The sequence below is a fragment of the Sporothrix brasiliensis genome (assembly GCF_000820605.1).
Source record: "Sporothrix brasiliensis 5110 chromosome Unknown Cont17, whole genome shotgun sequence".
NCBI lineage: Eukaryota > Fungi > Ascomycota > Sordariomycetes > Ophiostomatales > Ophiostomataceae > Sporothrix > Sporothrix brasiliensis.
In genome coordinates, this window is record NW_024467136.1 from 3,904,573 (window position 1) to 3,923,978 (window position 19,406).

A 19,406-nucleotide genomic window follows, 5' to 3' on the forward strand; every position below is an offset into this window, starting at 1 on the left:
GAGGCCACCCATCTTGACGGCTTTTGTCGGTCAATGACCCTCAAATTAATTGGTATTTGTGGTTTCGGTAAGAGAGGTCGTCGGGACGCGGGGGAGGGGCTTCAGCAGTCGGCTTGAACCTGTTCGATGTGGTCGTCGTGATCCAGTTTTCAAATGAACGCTTTCGGTCACAAAGCTAAAAGGCAGGGAACCCGAAATGGCTCGGAATTGATTGGTGGCGCACAAAAGTGGCGTACCTCCTCTACACTCTCTGATTGGCTGCCGTCTTGACTGATACAGTGTCTTATAATAATATAAGCACTGTATTAAGAGCTACAACTGCAGAAGTCAGGCCCATTTTGTGTCTCTGAGCACTATGTTTTAGCGAGAGATCTGTACAGTGTTTATCAACACTGTGGTTTTTCATGGGGAAAGTTCCTTGGAACGCGCCTGCCCAAGCTGGAGACGCGTTCGGAGAGCAGCCGCTCATGACAGTGATTTTGATAGCATCTTTCCTGGCGGGGCTGTACGGAGTAAATAGAGACACATTTGCTTTATGACTCGAAACATGCGACGCATATGAAAATCGCTCGAAAAGAGAGACTGCAGGGGTATGAGCACACGCTGCTGACGACGGCCTCAAAGACGCCGACGCGACCACCTCACCTCATCTAGCCATCATGGCCGGAGCAGTTGAGCGGTTGAAACTTTTCAACCAAAGCGTCTTTATCCCACCAGCTGACTCGCCCAATTTGGTGGCAGCTTGTCCGACAATTGACCTCACGGCCGCTGTTGGCGGTGGAAATGTCGTCTACATCCGCCGGCGTGGTGGTGAGGTCGTGTCCAAGGTCACCGAGCGGAACAAGGACGTCCAAGCTTTAGCATGGAGATCCGATGGTGAGCCCTCCTTCCTTTATTTGTCTGGCTTTGTCTGCCGTGATATGGAGAAACCCGGCAGTCTTTCTTTGACAGTCTTCTGATCATTCCAGGACAATTTCTTGCTGTGGCTTGGAACGATGGCGTCGTGCGCCTCGCCGGCCTGGAAAGCTCCAAGGCCGTCCACCAGATCCGGCTGTACGAAAGCTCTCCGGTGGCCGTCACATACATTAGCTGGGCCAAGAACCTGGTCGGGGGCAAGGAGACGTGGCAGAGCGGTCTCCTTGCGAGCCAAGACGACCAGCAAAGTAGTGCGTTGCTTGACCTGCCGCGGGCCCTCATGTTCCTGGAGGTCGAAGATGATATTCCCAAACTACCTCCATTACCAGTATCTGGAGGCACAGGGTGAGCACGCTCCCAAAGGTTCTTTTTCTTGGAAAAGGTTGGGTATGAATTTAGATGCTGATATCAGACGGCCCCCGCCGTAGAGACGACATGTTTGTCTTTTCTACACGCACATCGCTCGAGTTCATGTTTCGGCCACTCAGGCCCAAAGACGGAGATTCGATCCACATCATGCTCCTCGGCACAGTGGACGGCGCCATCCACGTCAGCATCTACGACACATTTGTTATGGGCACCTTCAAATTGCCATTACCGTCCAGTGATGGTGTTGCTACCAATGAAAACGGGCCACTGCTGCATCTCCGCCGCCATACATCGCATCCTGCGAGCTCGACACACACTCTACTTCTCGCCAATGAGGAGAAGGACAATAAGATCGTGTACATCTCCCATATGGACTTTGCGTTCATCCACTCTTCGCCCCTCAACCTCTCACTTCTCGCCTACAAAACGACGACATTCCAAAAGCTCATGAGGTACATACGGCAAACCGAGGACCACATGCAAATTGAGTGGCAGTCGGCTCGCGAACTTCCTGCCCGGTTTCTCGCCAACATCCAGGAAGACCTGCAAGGACAGCGCAAGCGCAAGAACATTGCCCATGCTCTGCGCGTTGCTGCCATGACGGGTTATGTACCAGCTGTGATCAAAGAGTGGCTTGTCGACACCGTTGCTGAGCGGGTAAGAAACATAAACTTGACAAACAATGTGAAACATGCATGTCCAGTCTCATATTCTAACAAATCTCTAGGGATATCGGCGGTGGGACAAGGCTGTCGTGGGTGGCCTTCAGAACCTTCGCGACCTTATCCACGAGAATATGATGCCGGCACTCGATCGTGCCATGCTGGCGCTCAGCCGCCTCCGTGGCCTGGCCGAATTCCATAGCAACGACGACATTGGATTTTCGGCCGATCAGATTGCGGAGCTCATTGACATCGTCTCCTGCCTCATCCTGGTCACGCACAACGCGCTGGCCCTTGTCACGGCCGAGCTGGAACTGTTTATGTGCTTCTCAACGTGGCTGCGGTCGCTCATCGAGCGCCTCGCGCTGCCAGCCCAAGCCGAAGAGCAGGCCGACAAGGAGCCTAATCTAAGCATCACGCCCGTGATTGACTACATTTCGAACCATTTACTGCGGAGCCCACTAGACTTGCATTTCGGAAAGCCGGCTGAAGGCGAGTGGAGGGCGGACTGGAAGGCCATACAGGAGCAACCCAAGAACGGCGCTACCATCTCGCTCCTAGACCAGCTCGAGGCGGAGATGGAGAGAGTAGATGGCTTTGCTGTCAAACCAGATTTTCTCGCTATACTCCAAGACGGACTTCGGGAGCAGCGTGACAGCAAGGGTAAACAAGCGTCCGAAACAGGCCAAAGAAGCGGCAGTGGCAAAGGCCACGAAGTTCTCGACAGCCACCTGGGTGACCGCGACAGAGAAGGAAAGGAAGAAGCGGATGACGAAGACAACGGACAGCCCATCAAGGCATTCACCCAGTTTGGCTTCCTCACACGACTCTTTTCGACGCAATCCGAAAGTGTACTCAAGACCATTGCAGAGTCTGGACGGCGGCACGTCCACTTTGGCCCCCTTACACGGCTTTCGGTCGGCCAGCCCATCGAGAAAGCTGAAGTGGCCATGACGGCTATTGCAAAGCCTGTGAGTCCTCTATGAAAACCAACAAGTTTATAACCGTTCTAAAAGCTAACCCTTTAAGCAGGACCCAGAAGACAGCGCAGACGCCTTGTCTTTTACTGCCCTCTCGACCAAGGATGACCCGAAAAAGAGTGCGTTTTCCAATACTATATCTCAGTCTCTATCAAAAGACACTAACATTGTCTCCTATCCAGTCTACCTCTTCCGTTCGACAGTCGCGACCTCCGAGGGCGTCACGACCGATGTCTCAACACAGGGCTGCGTCTTGGACCTTGCCGCTGGTGGCCGCGTTGTGGACTTTCAGTTCCTCGGTGCCAACCTGCTGCTTATTCTATGGGCAGCAACTGCAGAGGGTATGTGCTTGGATGCTGCCTCAACTGACTCTGTTGTCCTGTCGTTATGCCGCCCCACTAACTTTTGTAGACCGCGACTCACGCTTGGTTGTCGTTCCGACTCAATCTCCCAAAATTACCTACGGAACCTACCACGGCAACGGAGAGGAACTACCACCGGTGCCGTTGGCGGAGATTGGCCTCTGCTGGTCCGCAGGCGTACTCGCCAAAGGCGACAACAACAGCCCGGTGGCTCGGATGGAAGTACTAGGATCGAGGCGATCCGGGTCTGACCACGTCAGCGGCGTCGATAGCAGCGCAACGAACAGCATCATTGGAGACAGGAGTGGGTCCCCGGCGCGCATATGTTTGATGCATGCGGACGGTGTGACCCATCAGGTGCTTTCGCTGCCGTCCGTGGAGGAAATGTTTGGTAACGATGCATGAGCCACAGACATTATTACTATGTACTTTCCGTTTGCGCAAGTGGCGTTTTCACGAATTTGAAGAGGATAAGCGAATATGAAAGCATGGCGTGAGGTATATATATATGACCAGTTACTACGAAAAGCAGCAGAAAAAGAACAAAGGGAAGAAAGGCAAAACAAAATGACATTGTACGTATATACAAAAAGGGACAGGGAAACGCCCAAAACGCCAAGTTCGTGCTTCGTGGCGTTGTGCCTACTTCTTCTGCTTGGTGATTTTGAAAAACTCCGTCAGGCCCTTGACGACCACGTCCACGTTGATATTGATGAGCGGGATCTTGTCGTAGGAGCCTTCCTTCATGACGGCCACCAGCGCCAGGTACTTGTCAACCTCGCGCAGCAGAATGGGCTTGCTGCCGTCGGCCAGGACAATGCAGCTCTCGGCCCAGGGGCAGGCGATCTGGTCGGCGAGCGGCTGGTGCTGCTCGGCCTCGAGGCGCTGGTGGTAGGCGTCGGGACGGGCCCAGCTGCCGTAGACCTCGGTGATATCAATGATGCCGTCGATGAAGTCCGAGCAGACCTCGTACGAGGCCATCTCGGCGGGCGTGCTGTCGGTGGCAATGTAGATTTTGGAGAGGACGTCGAACAGATAGACTTTTTCGAAGCGGCAGGTGCGGCATAGGGACGTCAGCATGGCCTCGAGCTGGCCCAGGCGCGGAATGAGTTTCTGGATGACCTTGCTAAAGGCCTCAAAGATGCTGTGGTCGTAAATGCTGGTGAGGTGGAAGTTGACGGGGGCATTCTCAAAGCCCTGGTCGGACAGCTCGTCCTGGACGCGGATCATGATGTCGCGGTGGATTTCCATCTTGAAGTCGTCGGACAGGCCGTCGACCTTGTGGACAAAGACTTCGATGTTGATGTTGGGGTAGTTGCGCTGGACGTTGAGGATGGTGTTGTTGAGGCGGGCGACGGCCTCAAGGTAGTCGTCCTGGGAGTCGATGACCCAGATGAGCGCGCCGACCTCGCCAAAGATGGCGTCCATGTCGAAGCTGCTGCCCTCAAAATAGTCGATCTGGCCGGGGAAGTCCCATACTTGAAAGTCCATAAACGAACTGGAAGGTCAGTGAGAAGGTTTTCATATTCAGACGCGATACGAGACGAAGGGAATGTGGACTGGTAACTTACGCCATGGCATCCTTCTGCAGCCTCGAGGTCGATTCTAAAAAGAGCGTCTCGTTTGGTGGTAATTTGTGGAACACGACACTCGATATGGACGACTTGCCGCTCCTATTGGGGGCGAAAAGCACCGGTTAGGAAAAGTAGGAGACGCGGTGGGACCACACGACGACATCCTCCTCAACACACGGGAAAGGGGGCTACTCACGCTCTTTGCCCCATTAGCAACAGCCTCGGTTTGCCCTTTGGTGGCGCGGGCGCCGCGGGCTCTGACGGTTTGGCGGCGGCGACAGGCGCACCCGGCGCGCCTGGTGCGCCATCTCTCTTCTGGGTTCGTTGGCGGTTCTGTTCATAGACACGTTCGAGGTTTAGCAATGCTGGACTGGCGACTCTCTCGGTTGAGGCGGGTGCAGACGTGGTCGGGGTTGGGGCCGGGTCTGGGTGCATAGGGGTATCGATTCTGGAGGAGGAATGCGATGAGGATGAGGATGACGACGAGACGGACGAGGCCACTGACACAAGTCCTCCAGGCAAATGGAACGACATTGCAGAGTATCGAAATCTCAATTTTGTTGAGGTGTGTGTTTGATCAGGACAGACTCGAGGCACGAGAGAGTTCATGAGCGCTGAGATAATGTGTAGGGACAGGAGATTACAGCCGCGCTCAAAGTTTAGAGAATAAACGAGAATAAGGTAATCCTGTACGCCATTGAAAATGAAAAGAAGAAAGAGAGCCAACGCTCCAAGGAGGGCTATCGGCAGTAGTGTCTTGCTTTGGCGGGAGACGGTGAACAATAGTTTGAGGAAAAAGGCAATGGATGAGACGGTGTCTGACATGTGGCAGGGGACAGAAGAGGATGTAAAAGAGGAGGCCGCGCAAGCCGTGGTGAGCTTTCATGTCGGACACGAAGTACGAGCAGGAAAAACAACATGAACCAGACAGCTGACATGTCGGGTTCGTCGCTCCTGGCAAGGACGAGAGGAGCCCGTGTGCTGTGATTTCGAGTGTCTCGTGCCTTGTGTTCTGTGGTCATTGACAACGGCCCCCGAAAGAGGCGATGTGCATGAGAACCGTCCTTTCAGGTTTGCATTGTGTTGCTCTAGGCGGATCGGTTTGATTGCTTCGCCGCTTCGATCGGTTGACCATGGCGTTTATTGGGTGCGCTTGCACGGCGACAAACGGCGTGAGTTGCAAACGGCGAAGAGCAGATGGTGGAGATGTAAAACTGTTGCCTCTCTGAGCGTCTCTTGTAACTCTGCCTGCCGGCCGAAACGGGCTGGCTCATCGACCCAGGTTGCCATCCCGTTGCGGCCCGTGGCGTTTGTCTGTTTGCCTGTTCGCCTCTTGTACAACGGCCAGGGGAGCGAGATATGAGAGCGTATGAGAGGCCGTACGAGGGACGAGATGAGAGGCGCAGGCCAGTAGGCTCAGACTAGTTGACAAGACATGGCGGTGAGATGAGGATGGATGGGATTGGACGGGATGAGAGGGCGTGGAGGTAGGGAAGGGCCTGTCTAGTGGCACGATGTGAACTAGATCAATGAAAGTGCTCAGAGACCAGAGGCCAAACGACGCACTTGAGTCACACACAAGGATTGGGATGACAGAAGGGACGGATGGGACGGAAGATATTCCGTGCAAATGAGACGGTGAAACGAGGCGAGACGGTGAACACGGAATGACAAAAGCGAGTCGCCTGATGGTTGAAGATTGGCCACAGTAGAGGACAAGCGGGACCGCGGATTAAAGCGCCATGTATGGTTGTAGTTCTTTGTGTGTTTGCTGTTTATTAGTTACTCACCTCCATCGTTGCTTCTGTCGTCGTGCCTGGTCGATGGGCACGACCGTGTGGTGAAAGGATAAATGAAGAAGGGCAGGGGTGTGGCGGGATGCCCGCTCGGAAACGTTTGTGTGCGCTCCTCCCGCTACAGCTTGGTCCAACGCGAGTTGACGAGAACGACGAGACTGGTAGAGAGAGAAGAGCTTGTCGAACCCAGGCAGCTTGAAATCCGAGGTGGAGGTTGAGAGGGCCGATGCCAAACGGAATGGCTCGCACTGGGGCCAGGCGGGCATAAAGCGGTGCTGGACGCTGGGGTCGACGGAACGTGAGGGTCGAGACTCCAGTGGCTAGACGACAAAATGCGTATGAGGCTGAGAATGTGGGTGAGAGAAGGTTGACACAGCGAGAGGCTGTTGGTTCATGAGGCAGTTTGGCGGCTGCAGCCAGCTGCTTGTTCTGTCTTGCGTGGGTCCCCGAGCTGGGCTTGTCTCGGGAGGAGTGGGACAATCGGACAGATGGGGCAGCGATTGCGAATGGGGCCTGATAACAGCAGCGGTCGTCGCGGTGTTGCGGGCAGAAAGAAAAGGTTCGAGGTCGAAACGCAATGTCGTGATGGTAGCTCCGGCTTTGGGAAGAGGGGCGCCGGTCCTCTCGCTCCTTCCCGCCCTTGTATACATTCGTATTTGTGTAAAGCTCCTTCCGCTGTGCTTTTGCGCGGCTGCTCGCCCTCTTGGAGAACATCCCAGTTACAGACTGCCCGCTACAATGACATAGCAAGAGCGCCCCACTCGCTGAAGCAACGTATGCGGGGCAACCTCGTCCCCCAAATGTATTACCTAATTCTGCTTCGTCTAGCGCCAAAGCTGCATTTTTAGCGTTTGGGGTGCATATCTCAGCTTCACCTACGAAGTACAGTGCAACCCATTCTGCTCTCCTTCTTTCAGCTTGTTCATTGCTACTGTCCTGTCATGTCCTGATGTCTCCAACCCTATAGCCATAGCCATGCTATAAAATCCGCCCCACAACCTTTCTACGACAAAGTTCCCTCTGGCTTCGGCGTCGATCGTCCAAACAGGGTTGCAACAAAGCTCTTTGTTCGCCGAGCGCGTTGACTTTGTTGCTGGTTGACAGATGCGGACGTGGCGGTGGGTGATACTGGCGGTGTCTTGAACCCCGAGACAACCTGAACGCCCGGCGATACCCGCGCCTTGTTTTTCTTCCCTCCGGAATCCCCGTCCTTGACGGGCCGCTCTGGAATGGCGGGCAGCTGCGGCGCTGGTGGGTGTTCGTCGACGGCACTTGGCGGCGGTGTCAGTTCCGGGGGCGACGGCGATGGCGACGGCGAGCGGAAACTCGACAGGGACTGACCATTAGTGGTTGTTTGACAGACATGGGTGGCCACAAATGCGAAACGTACCTTGACACTCAGTTTGCGCGCCGTCTTGTGCTTGCGGCTGCCCAGGCCTCGGCCCAAGCTCCCGTCAGTCATGGCCATGGCGGCCGGGGACGTGACTGAGCCGACGGGTAACCGGTACATGCCGTTGCTGGACAGCGGCCTGCCGCCGCCACCGCCGCCACCGCCGCTGCTCTCACCCGCGCCTGCTCTCGCCAGATCGTCTACGTGGCCCAGCGCCGTCGTCCCGCCGTACGCCAGGTTCGCTTCCGGGACGGCGACAAACCGCAGGTGGCCCCGCGCCGGCGGCACGCCCAGCGTCTCCTCCATGTGCCGCTGGATCAGCGCCGCGTTGCGCTTGTTGGTGGTGGGCTGCAGCTGAGACGGCAGGCCGTAGACGGCCATGACGTACGCGGGTGCAAACGAGCCGCCGAAGCACATGCAGGCACCGTGCTGGAGGGTGACGACGATGGACGAGAGGGGCCGGCGGTAGCGCAGGGCGAGGTGGGCCGACAGCTCCGTGACGATGGTAAACTCGTCGCCGACAATGACATTGGTGCGGACGTCGGCCAACACAAGAGCTTCGCTGCGGACGCGCTCCTTGGCGGGGCTGGTGTCGGCGTCGCGGCGGGTGGCAAAGGCGTCTTCAAAGTACTGGCTGCGCTTGCGGGCGAGGTGGCCCAGGTGGCCCAGGTGGCCGTCGGTAATGTTGGGCCCGGGAGTGGCAGGGGCGCCTTCTGCGGTCAGGACGCCAAGAATGGACCGTCTCCTTCCCGTGGTGGTGGTGGCCGGATCGCCCGGCGGCGGGCGATCAATGTCGCGCAGAAGATTGGGGTCGCCCTTGACGAGAAGGGGTCTCGGCTCACGAGACATCTGGGCCGCGCGCTGGGAAAAGGAGAGGTCCGTACTGCGGCTGCCACGACCACCGATGTTCACCTCCTCGATGCTGCTGCTGCCGTTGCTACTGGCGCTGCCGTGCTTATGGTTGGCGTGTGTCGTCATGCTCTCGGGCCCGTCACTGATGCCGCTGTTGTTGCTGCCATTGCAGTGGCCGCTGTCCCGTTTCACGGCTCCGTTCACAGGCTTGCCGGTATCCTTTGCCGGTGCCGACATTGCGGTCGATGCTATCGGTCGCTTCTGGATCTGTGACTTTGCGGAGACCTGGACCGGGACCTGGGCATGTGCCTGGACTTGGGGTTGATCCTTATTTCCCTGCGTGCGTGTCTTTGCCCGTATCTGGGTCAGTGCCTGTGTTGGCAACGACAGTGTCTGTTCGATGCCCGTAGCGGTAGCCATGTCGTAGATGTAGACTGCGATGATTATCAGTGAAAATCGGACTGCTTTTCTTGGGGTAGGTTTGTCAGTAGCGTGGGTGTCGTTTTGAAGGCGTTTTTGTGTCTCATCAGCCAAGGTGGTGGCACTGGGCCAACGATGGCTCTTTTGCCCGTTTGTTTGTCGCGCCTAGGGCCGTTTGCAACCTTGCAGGCGATGTAGAGGCTGCAAAAGAATACAAAAGGGGGAAGTAGTGGGAGTCGAACATTTGCTTTTGGTTAAAATGTGCCAATTCTGCGAAAACTTTTGCTGTCTTCCTTTTTCTCTTTCCTTCCTTTCACCTTTCAGTCCCTTTGGCGTGTTGTCGTCTTCCAAGACAGTACACTCCACGCCTTCTCCGACCCAGCTGTACTCAGATATGATATATGCAGGGTCGTTTAAGTCTGGCAGGGCGACATATGGCAACATAGAGACCCACCCCAGCCAGACGGAGAAACAGACAAATGCACGACCCAGGCTTCAGACTAGGGTAGAGAGGGGCTGAAGCAAGGACTGCGGCAGGACGGGGAAGCAAACTAAGAAAGAAAATAAAGCTTCGAAATATGACACGAGCAAGGAAGAAGAGGAGCAAGGAGCCGATGCTCGGACTGGGAAGACAATCCTTTGCACGTAACGATATACGATTACGGCGGGCAACGAGGTGGATGTTCAACAAGAGGTCATGGAGAGATACGTTGCTGAGGTGGCAAACGATAAGGAATCACGCCCAGTCCATTCATTCTCGATACACAAGGACACAGACACAAAAGGAGGCACAAAATAAGTGACAGGTGGGTATTTTGACAGGTTAGCAATAGCGTAAGGCCACCCGTCGGGTAACCATGCACAGAGAGAGGGGTTAAAAAAGCAGAGCAAAAAGAAGAGGTCGGGTTGTCAAGACGTCCAGTCGATGTGCCACATGAGTGAAGGTGAAGAGGCCTTTTAGTGAATGGGCCATTTTGCATTCAGGAAGAGCAATATTAAGGTTAGAAGGCCACAATACACAAGAGGCAGAACTCAGCTCGTGACACCCTTCACTTCACTGCAAGGAAACCTAAACCACGCCATTTGCCATGCTCCAGTTCATTCCGGGTGTAAAGAGTGAGCTATAAGGGAACAGATACAAGTGTCTCTCTGTCCGACTTTCTTTTTGTTTTCCACCTCAGTTTTTATTAATTATGCTCTTGCCTCCTGCATCCTGCCGTCCTCATCCTCTCTCGTTTTCCAACAGCTCGTGTCACCCCAGCGGCGCAAGCGAGACACGGAACCAGGGAGGAGTACCCGAAGGGCGTAGGAAGATGGACCGTGACAGAAGGTGAGATGGAAAATGAAAGAGTAGACAATTGGCCAAGCGTTGCGTTTCCTTTTCGTCCACGAGGGGTGGCTGACAGGCGATATCTGCCACAGTGTCGAAAAGGTACGAGTTGCGAGGCTGGGATTCCGTAAGGATCATTCAGTAAGGGGGACAGCGTCCTGTACATCTGTTTTCTTCCTTTTGACATGGGAAGATGCGTCCGCAAGGTGACTGGACGGAAGAAACATGCCGCCAGGTGGGCGAAAAGTGTCGTAAAATGACGGTATCGCAGACCCGCTCTGCACTCCGTAGTCTGGCCCCGGCTGCTTGCTGCGGGTGGCAACGGTTTCCTTTAGTTATTTTCTTGTTTGTTGTTTGATGTTGGAAGCGGAGTATTTATCTGCTACACCGGATGCTGACGTGGTCAAGGTCTCCAAAACGGGAGGCTGCATGTTGTTCCCTGGGCGATGTTAACTTTAATTCAGGCCATCGTCGTGATGGGTGCTTATGGTAGCTGTGTTCATTTTGACATGTGTTTAGTGACAAATTCATATTTTATTCCATTCGCGACGTAAGCCAAAATGCAAAGAAAGGATACAAAAGAGACACATTAACAATTCCATATGCCAACATGCCTACCCACGACCAAGAACCCATACACGATAATAAAAAGGAGTATAAAATCCAGAGCAGGAACATGTAAGATACAACAACACCTAGCCCACCAAACCGACCATGAGAAGTCTAGGGTACGGGACACGAAGAAGGAGAAGAGGCTGTGTTCTCCAACACAGCATCTCCACGGGAGAGGACACCGATGATTAGGGAGGAGCGCGGTAGAGACACGGGACTTCGCCAAGAGGAGGGCAATGAACCCGACACGTCTCGATTGCCCACTTACGACAAGACAGGACTGGGCGTCTTGCGTGCGTGCGTGTACGCCGTGGTGTAGCGCTCGAGCTTGAGCTGGACGCCGGCAAGGGCGAGGGCGAGAAACTCGACGGGAATAAGAAGGATGGCGAGGTCGACGCCGGCATGGCTGGCTCGGCAGAGGGAGGCGAACTGGGGCGCCGGGTGGGCGGTCGCGAGGTGGCGCCAGCGGCAGCTCCAGGAGAGGAGAGTGTCGGCGGTGGCCGAGCGGTTGGCGACGTAAAAGAGGATGACGGCGACAATGGCGGCGACGAGGCCGACAAAGGGGGCGGAGAAGGTGAGCGGCGTGTGGGCGTGGGCATTGGCGAGTTTGGCGCGGACCTGTCATGTTAGCGACTGACGAGCAAGCGAGCGTAGCGAGGACAAAAAGAAAAGCGAGCGTAGCGAGGACAAAGAAAAGCGAGCGTAGCGAGAACAAAGAAAGAATGGCGAGCGTAGCGAGGAAGGAAGGCGAGGACAGAAAGGACACAAGAGGGGCTTACAAAACGGTGGTGGCTCGTCAGCGCGATGAGGTTGGCGAGGACGACGAGGGAAGCGCCGGCGACGAGAGCGACGGTGGGCTTGACGTCGAAGGCGCCCGTATTGGGCCAGACGGACAGCCAGGCGGCGTCACGGGGCGACGACGAGTTGTAGGCCTGCAGGGCATGGCCGGCGGTGCCCAAGACGGCGAGGCCCATGAGGAGGGCGAGCAGCGTGGCGGCGGCGCGGGCGGTGTCGAGCGCACGGAGGTTGCGGCGCTTTGCGTTGAGGTGGGCGTCGTTCTCGTGGAGGTGGCTGTGCTGGCTGTTGTGCGTCGAGTCGACCTCGAACTCGGACGAGTGGTTGGGCTTCTTCTCGACAGACATGGCGACGAATGGGCGGAAAGAGAGAGAGAGAGAGAGAGAAATGAGTTGGTGATGCTGCTATGAAGGTTTTCAACAAGATTTTCAAGTTCGCCAGGAACAGAGGCCGGCCCAAGAAGTGAATGTCAAAAAGGGAGCAAGACGACAAACGAAGCAAGTGAAAACAAAACAAAGATGAGAAACCAGCCCTGACTGAAAAGAACGACGGCGATGGCTGACGGGGAGGACCTTCAAATAAGGTTTTCAAAGTCGTCGACCCTGCAAGACGTCTTGCGTGCCTCTTTGTTTATCATTTGTCGGCCATCGCCAGCCTTCTCACAACCCTTGCTTAGTTCTTTTTTTGTCGCCAACTACCTTGGGATAGCCGCCCGGCATACTTCTCTCTGCGACAAAAACGTGCAGTCTCTGGAGAAGTGTGGAACGCCGCTCGAGCGCTGCTTATCAAAAGGCAGGCCGTTCAGTGGCCGGCGGCAAATGCACTCGTCAAAGCAACCATCACCATACCAAATGGCCTCCATCCCGGCATCGAGACAGGCGCCGCGAGGGGAAGACTGGCCCCGCCACCATCCTACCCCCTCTGCCTACTGTAACAGCGGATCGACCTCAGATCCCACCTCGATTCGGGATCATTTCCGGACTCTGCAAAGGAGTGGTTGGCATGCGTCCAGTTGGAAGTCGTCTGCTCCATGAGCATCCGCAACGTTGGCTGGGCTTGCTTTCTCCAAAAGGGAGCCAAGGATGCCTTCCGCGAATGAGATTCCGTCTGTCGGCATGGCTGGCGAGGCGGCATCAACGCGCGCGTTTGGGGATGCAGGGTCAGTCTGGGGGGGAGAAACGATTCGTTTCAAGCAGACTGTCGAATGCAGATTGGTCTGCTTGGGAATGAAGGAAAAACAGAGGGAAAGAAACAGCAGCAGGGGCGCTGGCGCTTAGCTGTTGCGTGGACCAATCAGTGCAGCCAGGCGCTGTCGATCTCCCGAGTGGCTGGCGCTTCGACCGCTGCTCCAGTCTTGGGGGCGTTTCTATTTGTGGGCATCTCCTGTCGTGACGGGACGTATCGGTCTCATTTGTGACGGCCAGTGCAGATTGCAGAAAGGCACAGGTGGAGGATGTAAAATAAGAAAACAAACAATCTAATGACAGTGGCCCTGAACACGAAAAAGGGGAAGTTTGTGGCACGACAAGGAGTCTAGTCACGTGGGTGTTTTGACGTATCGTGAACCCGAGAAGAGGGTGGTAGAGAGCGGCACGAAGATTCTATTTCAGGGATGGGAAAGGTAAATAAATGTAGCTGTTTGTTGCCGGTCTATTTTTGTAGAAGTGGAAGAGTCGTATCAACTGTTTCAGTGCAACAGTCATGGCTTAGTGATCAATAAGAATTTTTAATAAGGCCGCCCGGACTGTTTAATTATTATTAATGAAAAAGAAATCTGCACCACGGTTGCATAAATCGCGACTGAAAATAGGAGTCCAAGTACGAACAGAAACAGCTAAAGAGGACAAAGAATAAAAATAATGATAAAACATCAAAATATATAGTAAAAACGGGTTATCTCACCTCCCTCTGATATTTATATTCGTGTTTTTCTTTCGTCAAAGATGTCGAGGGATGATTCGATTCATAGCAACCGGTCAAATTGCATAAATCTCCCGACAACAAAATGAGCTGGAGATGTGAGATGAGAATGCAAAATGACCTTTATTGTGAATAAAAGTGTAAAAAAAAAGGAATGTAGATGTGAACCTCGAGTCGGAAACGACGATGGACTACACGACACGACGATCCTATATCAACATCTCGACAATAGCCATCAGGTATGATTGTGGTGCTCACCAAGAAGACGAAGAAAGCGAAAATCGGACTTTGAAATGGAATATAATTTAAACTAAAATACAACAGTGCCGCTATCTCGACATGATCACAATTACCAGTTTGCCCCAGTCTCGTCATCGTCTCTCTTCTCACTCTTTGGTCTTCTTGCCCGGTGACACGACTTTTGCCACGACTTTACAACAGGACCAAAGCTGTGCACCACAGCACGGGATATCGCCTGTCCCTGTGGCCGTTCCCATTTGCATTTTTTTTCTTCCTGCCCCTGTCCCCTTTCCCCCAAAATAGCCATGCCACAACACAAGCTTTGCATGCCCAGTGTTTCTGTCAGCTCCGTGATGCTACCATCTCTCCTACCACGCTTTTTTCTTGCGAGGGTTCATTTTCTTGCAGTCAAATGTGCCGTGTCCTCTCATGGATGCCCAGCTGGTCGGCAAAATAACCGTCTGGCAGCCGCACCGTCCAGGGACGAGAGGGAAAACTGGAGAGAGCAGCTGAAGTACGAAGCGTGTGCTTTTATGCAAAGGACAAAAAAACCAATTATCGTCCCTGCCGGAATGGTGTAGACGAGAAAAGAATGGGCTTCAGGAAGCACAGAAAGCAAAAAGCACAATGCAAGCCACCATGCAGTCCCGAGAGACTGGAGCGCGGAGCGGGACGAGACAGGTCCAGAACCTTGGTGCCGGTATGGGCAGGATTGCAGGGCCCGGTTCACGTCGTTCAAAGGCGTCCAGGATGCGTCGGATGCAGGTTCTGCTTGGTCGTCGTCCATCCCTTAAGGCGAAGCAGGACAGAGAAGGTCAAAGCAGAGGGCGTGCCACGACGTTTAAAAAATCTCCTGCCGAGGTTACCAAGCATTTCGTAACAATCCTGGCAAGGTCGACAACGAAGGGGTAACGGGCGGAGAGAGAACAGGGAGAAGACAAGAAATAAGGACGTCGAGAACAACAGACAAATCGCACTAGTTGCGACTGTCGTATATGGAGGCAAATTAAACCCATACGGCGTTAAGAATCACGGTGAGATGGCCGAGTTGGTTATGGCGTAGGATTAAGGTTCCTATGGAGCAATCCGCGTGGGTTCAAGTCCCACTCTCATCATTCTTTTTATTTTGTTGTCAACCTTGTGCGATTTTTTTTTCTTTCCTAATTTGTCGTTGTGAATTTTGTGCCGGTGCCCCAGTTGAGGAGCCATTTCGTTTTGCCTCACATCCAAGTCCTAGTCGACGACTTTCGGCAAATCCGACGCCCTGTTTACAGAGCTTGTCCGACATAATATAAGCGTTGCAAATAGTTGGATCAAAAGTGGAGGTAACAATATACGTGCTGGTCTGAAAGAAAGGCGTGGCAGAAACGACCAGGTGTGTTCTGGATTAGGATAGATTTTGCGCGAGAAGACAGAAAAGAGAGGGAAGGCGAGACTCTGAGAGAAAACCCCCTGACGACCTGAACACTGCTCGCCTGGACGCCAGAACGTCAAAACACCTCTTCGTACGTCCGGTGCAAGGGTTTGGTGTGTCGTAAGATGTAGCATGCTGCATGTACCCGCCGGGATAGATGGACTGTGGGACTGTGAATGCATAAGTCGTCGTCGTATGGACAAGAAAATTGGGAGAGAAGCTAGAAAAGCAGAGGCACAGAGGCGACAGTACGAAGTCAACGAGATACCAGCGGACGGGGCGGTCGCACAGAACACGACAGCAGAGTGATATGAAGGAAGTGGAGAGGAGAGAGTGTCAATAGAGAGACGGAAACGAAGACGAAGAACCAAAAACACAACTCCAGGCAAGACATAATATGCTGGATAGTAACCAGACGCGAAGACGCGGTCCAATCCTTCTTGCGCGACTTACCCCTGCCAAATGTCGTGTCCCGACTCCGGGTCTCTGGCACTGGAAAGCGTGTGGCAGCGTGGATGTGGACCAGAAAGGGAGAAAGTACAATGTACAACGTATGTGATAGGATGTGTGGTGGTGGTTGTGGTTATGAGCGGCGGATAAGACTGAGAGCCGCGATGACTCGGGACAACCTCTCGTGCTCTTTTCAGTCTCGCCCGTATTGTATTTTGATTCCGATATCACATTGCGGCGACCAAAAGAGTGGAAGCCAATCACATCGTCCTTTGCGAGAAGCGACTTCTAGGGAGGTTCCATGCGCCACGAATTTTTCGGTCCTTTCATCGGTATCTTTCTTGCTCACTTTTCGCTGCCCCCAAGGCCTCGTCTTTCTCAACATCATGACATTACCCCTGCTCACAACCCCCTCTGTACTCCTTCCGCTCCCTTCTCAACCCATCCCTCATCCCTCCCCTTTCCCACCGTGTGTTCCCTCAGTTTTTCCCGAGACGCCGTCCCGGGTCCTGCATGCTTGATTAATTCTGTTTAACGTTTATTGCACCATCCCTGTCTGCTGCTCTGGCATATTGCAGTCTCTGCAGAGTGTTTGAGTTTTATTCCTCCAGCACCATTGCCTCCATCATTCGCTGAGCATTATCTTGTTGTGCTGGGATGGACGGTACTGCCCACACAACAGTATACTGAAGACGATAACCAAAGATATCAAGAAAACCGTCGGCAACAATGGTACAAAGCCCGTACGATGCGATAGGTTACTCAAGTTGCGTTGCACATGTCTCCTTTCCCGGCCCAAGCGTCCCGGAGCCGACAAAAGGGGCAGTTCTCGTGTTGCGCCATCATGCCTTCCACATCTCTCGTATGTTGTTCCTTTTTCATTCGTCGATCCTACCATACCCTCCTTTGACGTAGGGATCGAGGGATCGTGACGAGCATCTTCGGGCTTACTCGCATTTACAGACGAATGTACTCCTCTACCTATTCTCAGGTCGTACACGTCTGCCGTAGCCATTCTCTGACCGACATGCTGCCCCTGTCCCCTGGAAACCTTTCCTTGTCCTCCCTTTGCTATATCCCCACGTTTATTTTATTTTATTTTATTTTTTTCTAGTCTATTGTCCGTCACATACTATTGTATATACACTTTCTCTCTTCCCTCTGCAGAAGTGACTTCCCAACTGTGTCTGTTTCGGGAGCGAGCTCGAATAAAACTGTCCAAATCAGCAACCACTAGGATGCCGAAAAAGAGCATCCTGCTAACCTTGCATTGTTTTACGGGCCTCCGCGCACGGCTTTCTTTTGTCTTCTGTTTCTGTCAGTCAGTCATTAGTCGTCATTCTCGGTAACATGATCTTTGCTACAGCTTATGCATCTCCGTGTATTTTCTCCGCCGCACTCTAACTGCTTGCAGTTCCTGGCCCGGCCTGTGTGTTACCCAACTTTGGCCATTTGCATCAGTCTTGAACAGTTTATATATATATATATATATATATATATATATATATATATATATAAATTTAGTGATTTATTTATCTCTTGAATACGTACATTTCTGGTGTCAGAATTGATCTCACCTTGTCCATAAAACGGGCCTCACCTACATTTCTACGAGTATATTAAAAGCCCAAACCTCCTTCGTAAACTCGTGCGTTTTCTGCGTCTATTCATCCAGTACTTCGGCCACTTCGATTTGATATTGCTTGAGCACTTCAAGATTACCTGCAAATCGGCAAATAGACGGTGCAAGACCGGTCGAGCCTTTCAGTACAATAGACTGCCCGTCATACCAAGCTATGGCGTGTCGCGGAGGGACAATGCGGCAAGACGAAGCACAGTGTCCAACACAGACTCAAACATTTGTACGTTTGCCAGGTGCGGACAGGCAGAACGTATATGGCTTTTTTTTTTTTTGGCTAACATTTGCTCACAAACCAGCCACGGTTCTCCCAACTACCACCAGAGCTGCGGCTCAAGATTTGGGAATATAGCTTGCCTGCACCGCGCATCGTTTCTGTGCGCTGCGGTGCCAAGACACCATTGCACTCGCCGTCTTCGTCCTCGCCGTCCTCATCGTCCCTGTCACGAAGACGGCGCGGTCACGCATTGGACGATTGCACGGCCTGCAGTCCCGCTTGCTCGTCCCCCGCGTCGTCGTCATCATCGCCATCACCGCTGCGCTTAACCTCCCCATTGCAATCACCTTCGCCGTCACCGCCACCACCTCCGCCACCGCCACAGTCTCTACCGCCACCTCCATCCACAACCTCCTCCCCGCCCGGCTGGTGCACCTCCCCGGCGCCGCTCCCGCCAAACCTTCATGTGTGCCACGAGTCCCGTGTCGAAGCCCTGCGCCGCTATGCCCGCATGTTTGGCATCGCCCGCCAACCGGGACACGTCTACTTCGACCCTGAGCGCGACATCTTGTACTTTGGCCCCCGCGACGGCTATATGGCCGCCGAGGCGCAGTTGCGCACACTGCTTGTGCTGGCGGATCCAGAGGAGCTGACACTGGTGGAGCGCGTCGCCCTGAGTGAGGGGATTCTGGACTTGCAAAGATTGCCCTCTTTGTCCGCTTTGCCCGCGTCGTCCTTGTCATCCTTGCCGTCATCGACGTCGCCAGCGTCGACCAACCTCGCAGTCGATGTGCTGCACCAGCTGCGCACACGGCTGCCGAATTTGCGCGAGCTTTTTGTGGTTCCACTCGAGGAGCATCTGGTGGGGCGTGTCGGTGCCACGGCGGTGGAGGCGGAATCCGCTACAACCGGCTCCAACGCCGGCACGGAACGTCCGGCCTCCGCGGCCACGAGCCGCCTGGCCCTCCACATGCACACTGCCCTGCGCCGTGTCTGCGCCGCCGCACCGGACTGGACGCCGCCACGGTGGCGCATCTTGGTGACCGACAGCAGTGACAACGCGCAGTCGCGGCGTGCAGAGGACGGCAAGGCATGCTGCGAGCCGAAAACGACGAGTCAGTCTCGCGACAAGCAGCAGAAGCTGGCCAAGCACAAGGCTCTGTCGACGGTGATGTGCTGCCGGAACAGAAGCAGCAGCAGCACTGCCGCCCCGTCCGCATGTGAGTTTTGTGCCGACCAGCGCGGTGGTAATGTCCCTTTGCGAAGGAGCAACTCTCGCGACTGCAGGTCGACTGGTGTGCCTTCTTTAGCGTGCGGTAGCCATCGTTCGCGGCGGTAGATTATGTAGATTTCGTTTTTGTTTCCCTGTTTTGCTTATAAGGTTGGTACATCGCCACAATGGTTTAATGAATACGGGTATGGGATAATGACAGGGATTGGGTTTGGGGAGATGAACTGGGGAAACGGTC

General features: G+C 54.1%; 5 protein-coding genes and 1 non-coding gene across 6 annotated transcripts; 3 read left to right on the forward strand and 3 right to left on the reverse strand.

The window, feature by feature from the left end:
* Positions 1–659: 659 nt before the first annotated feature.
* SPBR_02288 (anaphase-promoting complex component cut20) lies at positions 660–3,693 on the forward strand (the record flags this gene model as incomplete). Its single annotated transcript, XM_040760591.1, has 7 exons — positions 660–876; positions 969–1,260; positions 1,344–1,941; positions 2,012–2,917; positions 2,979–3,045; positions 3,109–3,267; positions 3,338–3,693. The coding sequence occupies 7 exons, from the start codon at positions 660–662 to the stop codon at positions 3,691–3,693; spliced, it is 2,595 nt and encodes an 864-aa protein (XP_040621105.1).
* Positions 3,694–3,930: 237 nt separating this feature from the next.
* SPBR_02821 (uncharacterized protein) lies at positions 3,931–5,297 on the reverse strand (the record flags this gene model as incomplete). The annotated part of the gene is made up of 3 exons (XM_040761124.1): positions 3,931–4,786; positions 4,860–4,961; positions 5,059–5,297. 3 exons carry the CDS (start codon positions 5,295–5,297, stop codon positions 3,931–3,933), a joined length of 1,197 nt encoding a protein of 398 aa, XP_040621106.1.
* A 2,364-nt stretch (positions 5,298–7,661) lies between these two features.
* SPBR_02678 (mif domain containing protein) lies at positions 7,662–9,320 on the reverse strand (the record flags this gene model as incomplete). Its single annotated transcript, XM_040760981.1, has 2 exons — positions 7,662–7,994; positions 8,049–9,320. The coding sequence occupies 2 exons, from the start codon at positions 9,318–9,320 to the stop codon at positions 7,662–7,664; spliced, it is 1,605 nt and encodes a 534-aa protein (XP_040621107.1).
* Positions 9,321–11,526: 2,206 nt separating this feature from the next.
* SPBR_03129 (uncharacterized protein) lies at positions 11,527–12,404 on the reverse strand (the record flags this gene model as incomplete). Its single annotated transcript, XM_040761432.1, has 2 exons — positions 11,527–11,880; positions 12,042–12,404. 2 exons carry the CDS (start codon positions 12,402–12,404, stop codon positions 11,527–11,529), a joined length of 717 nt encoding a protein of 238 aa, XP_040621108.1.
* A 2,846-nt stretch (positions 12,405–15,250) lies between these two features.
* SPBR_09500 lies at positions 15,251–15,332 on the forward strand. The gene has a single exon. It is a non-coding gene; the product is annotated as a tRNA-Leu (tRNA).
* A 2,566-nt stretch (positions 15,333–17,898) lies between these two features.
* On the forward strand, positions 17,899–19,247 carry SPBR_09126 (uncharacterized protein; the record flags this gene model as incomplete). Its single annotated transcript, XM_040767252.1, has 3 exons — positions 17,899–17,943; positions 18,020–19,157; positions 19,225–19,247. 3 exons carry the CDS (start codon positions 17,899–17,901, stop codon positions 19,245–19,247), a joined length of 1,206 nt encoding a protein of 401 aa, XP_040621109.1.
* Positions 19,248–19,406: the final 159 nt, after the last annotated feature.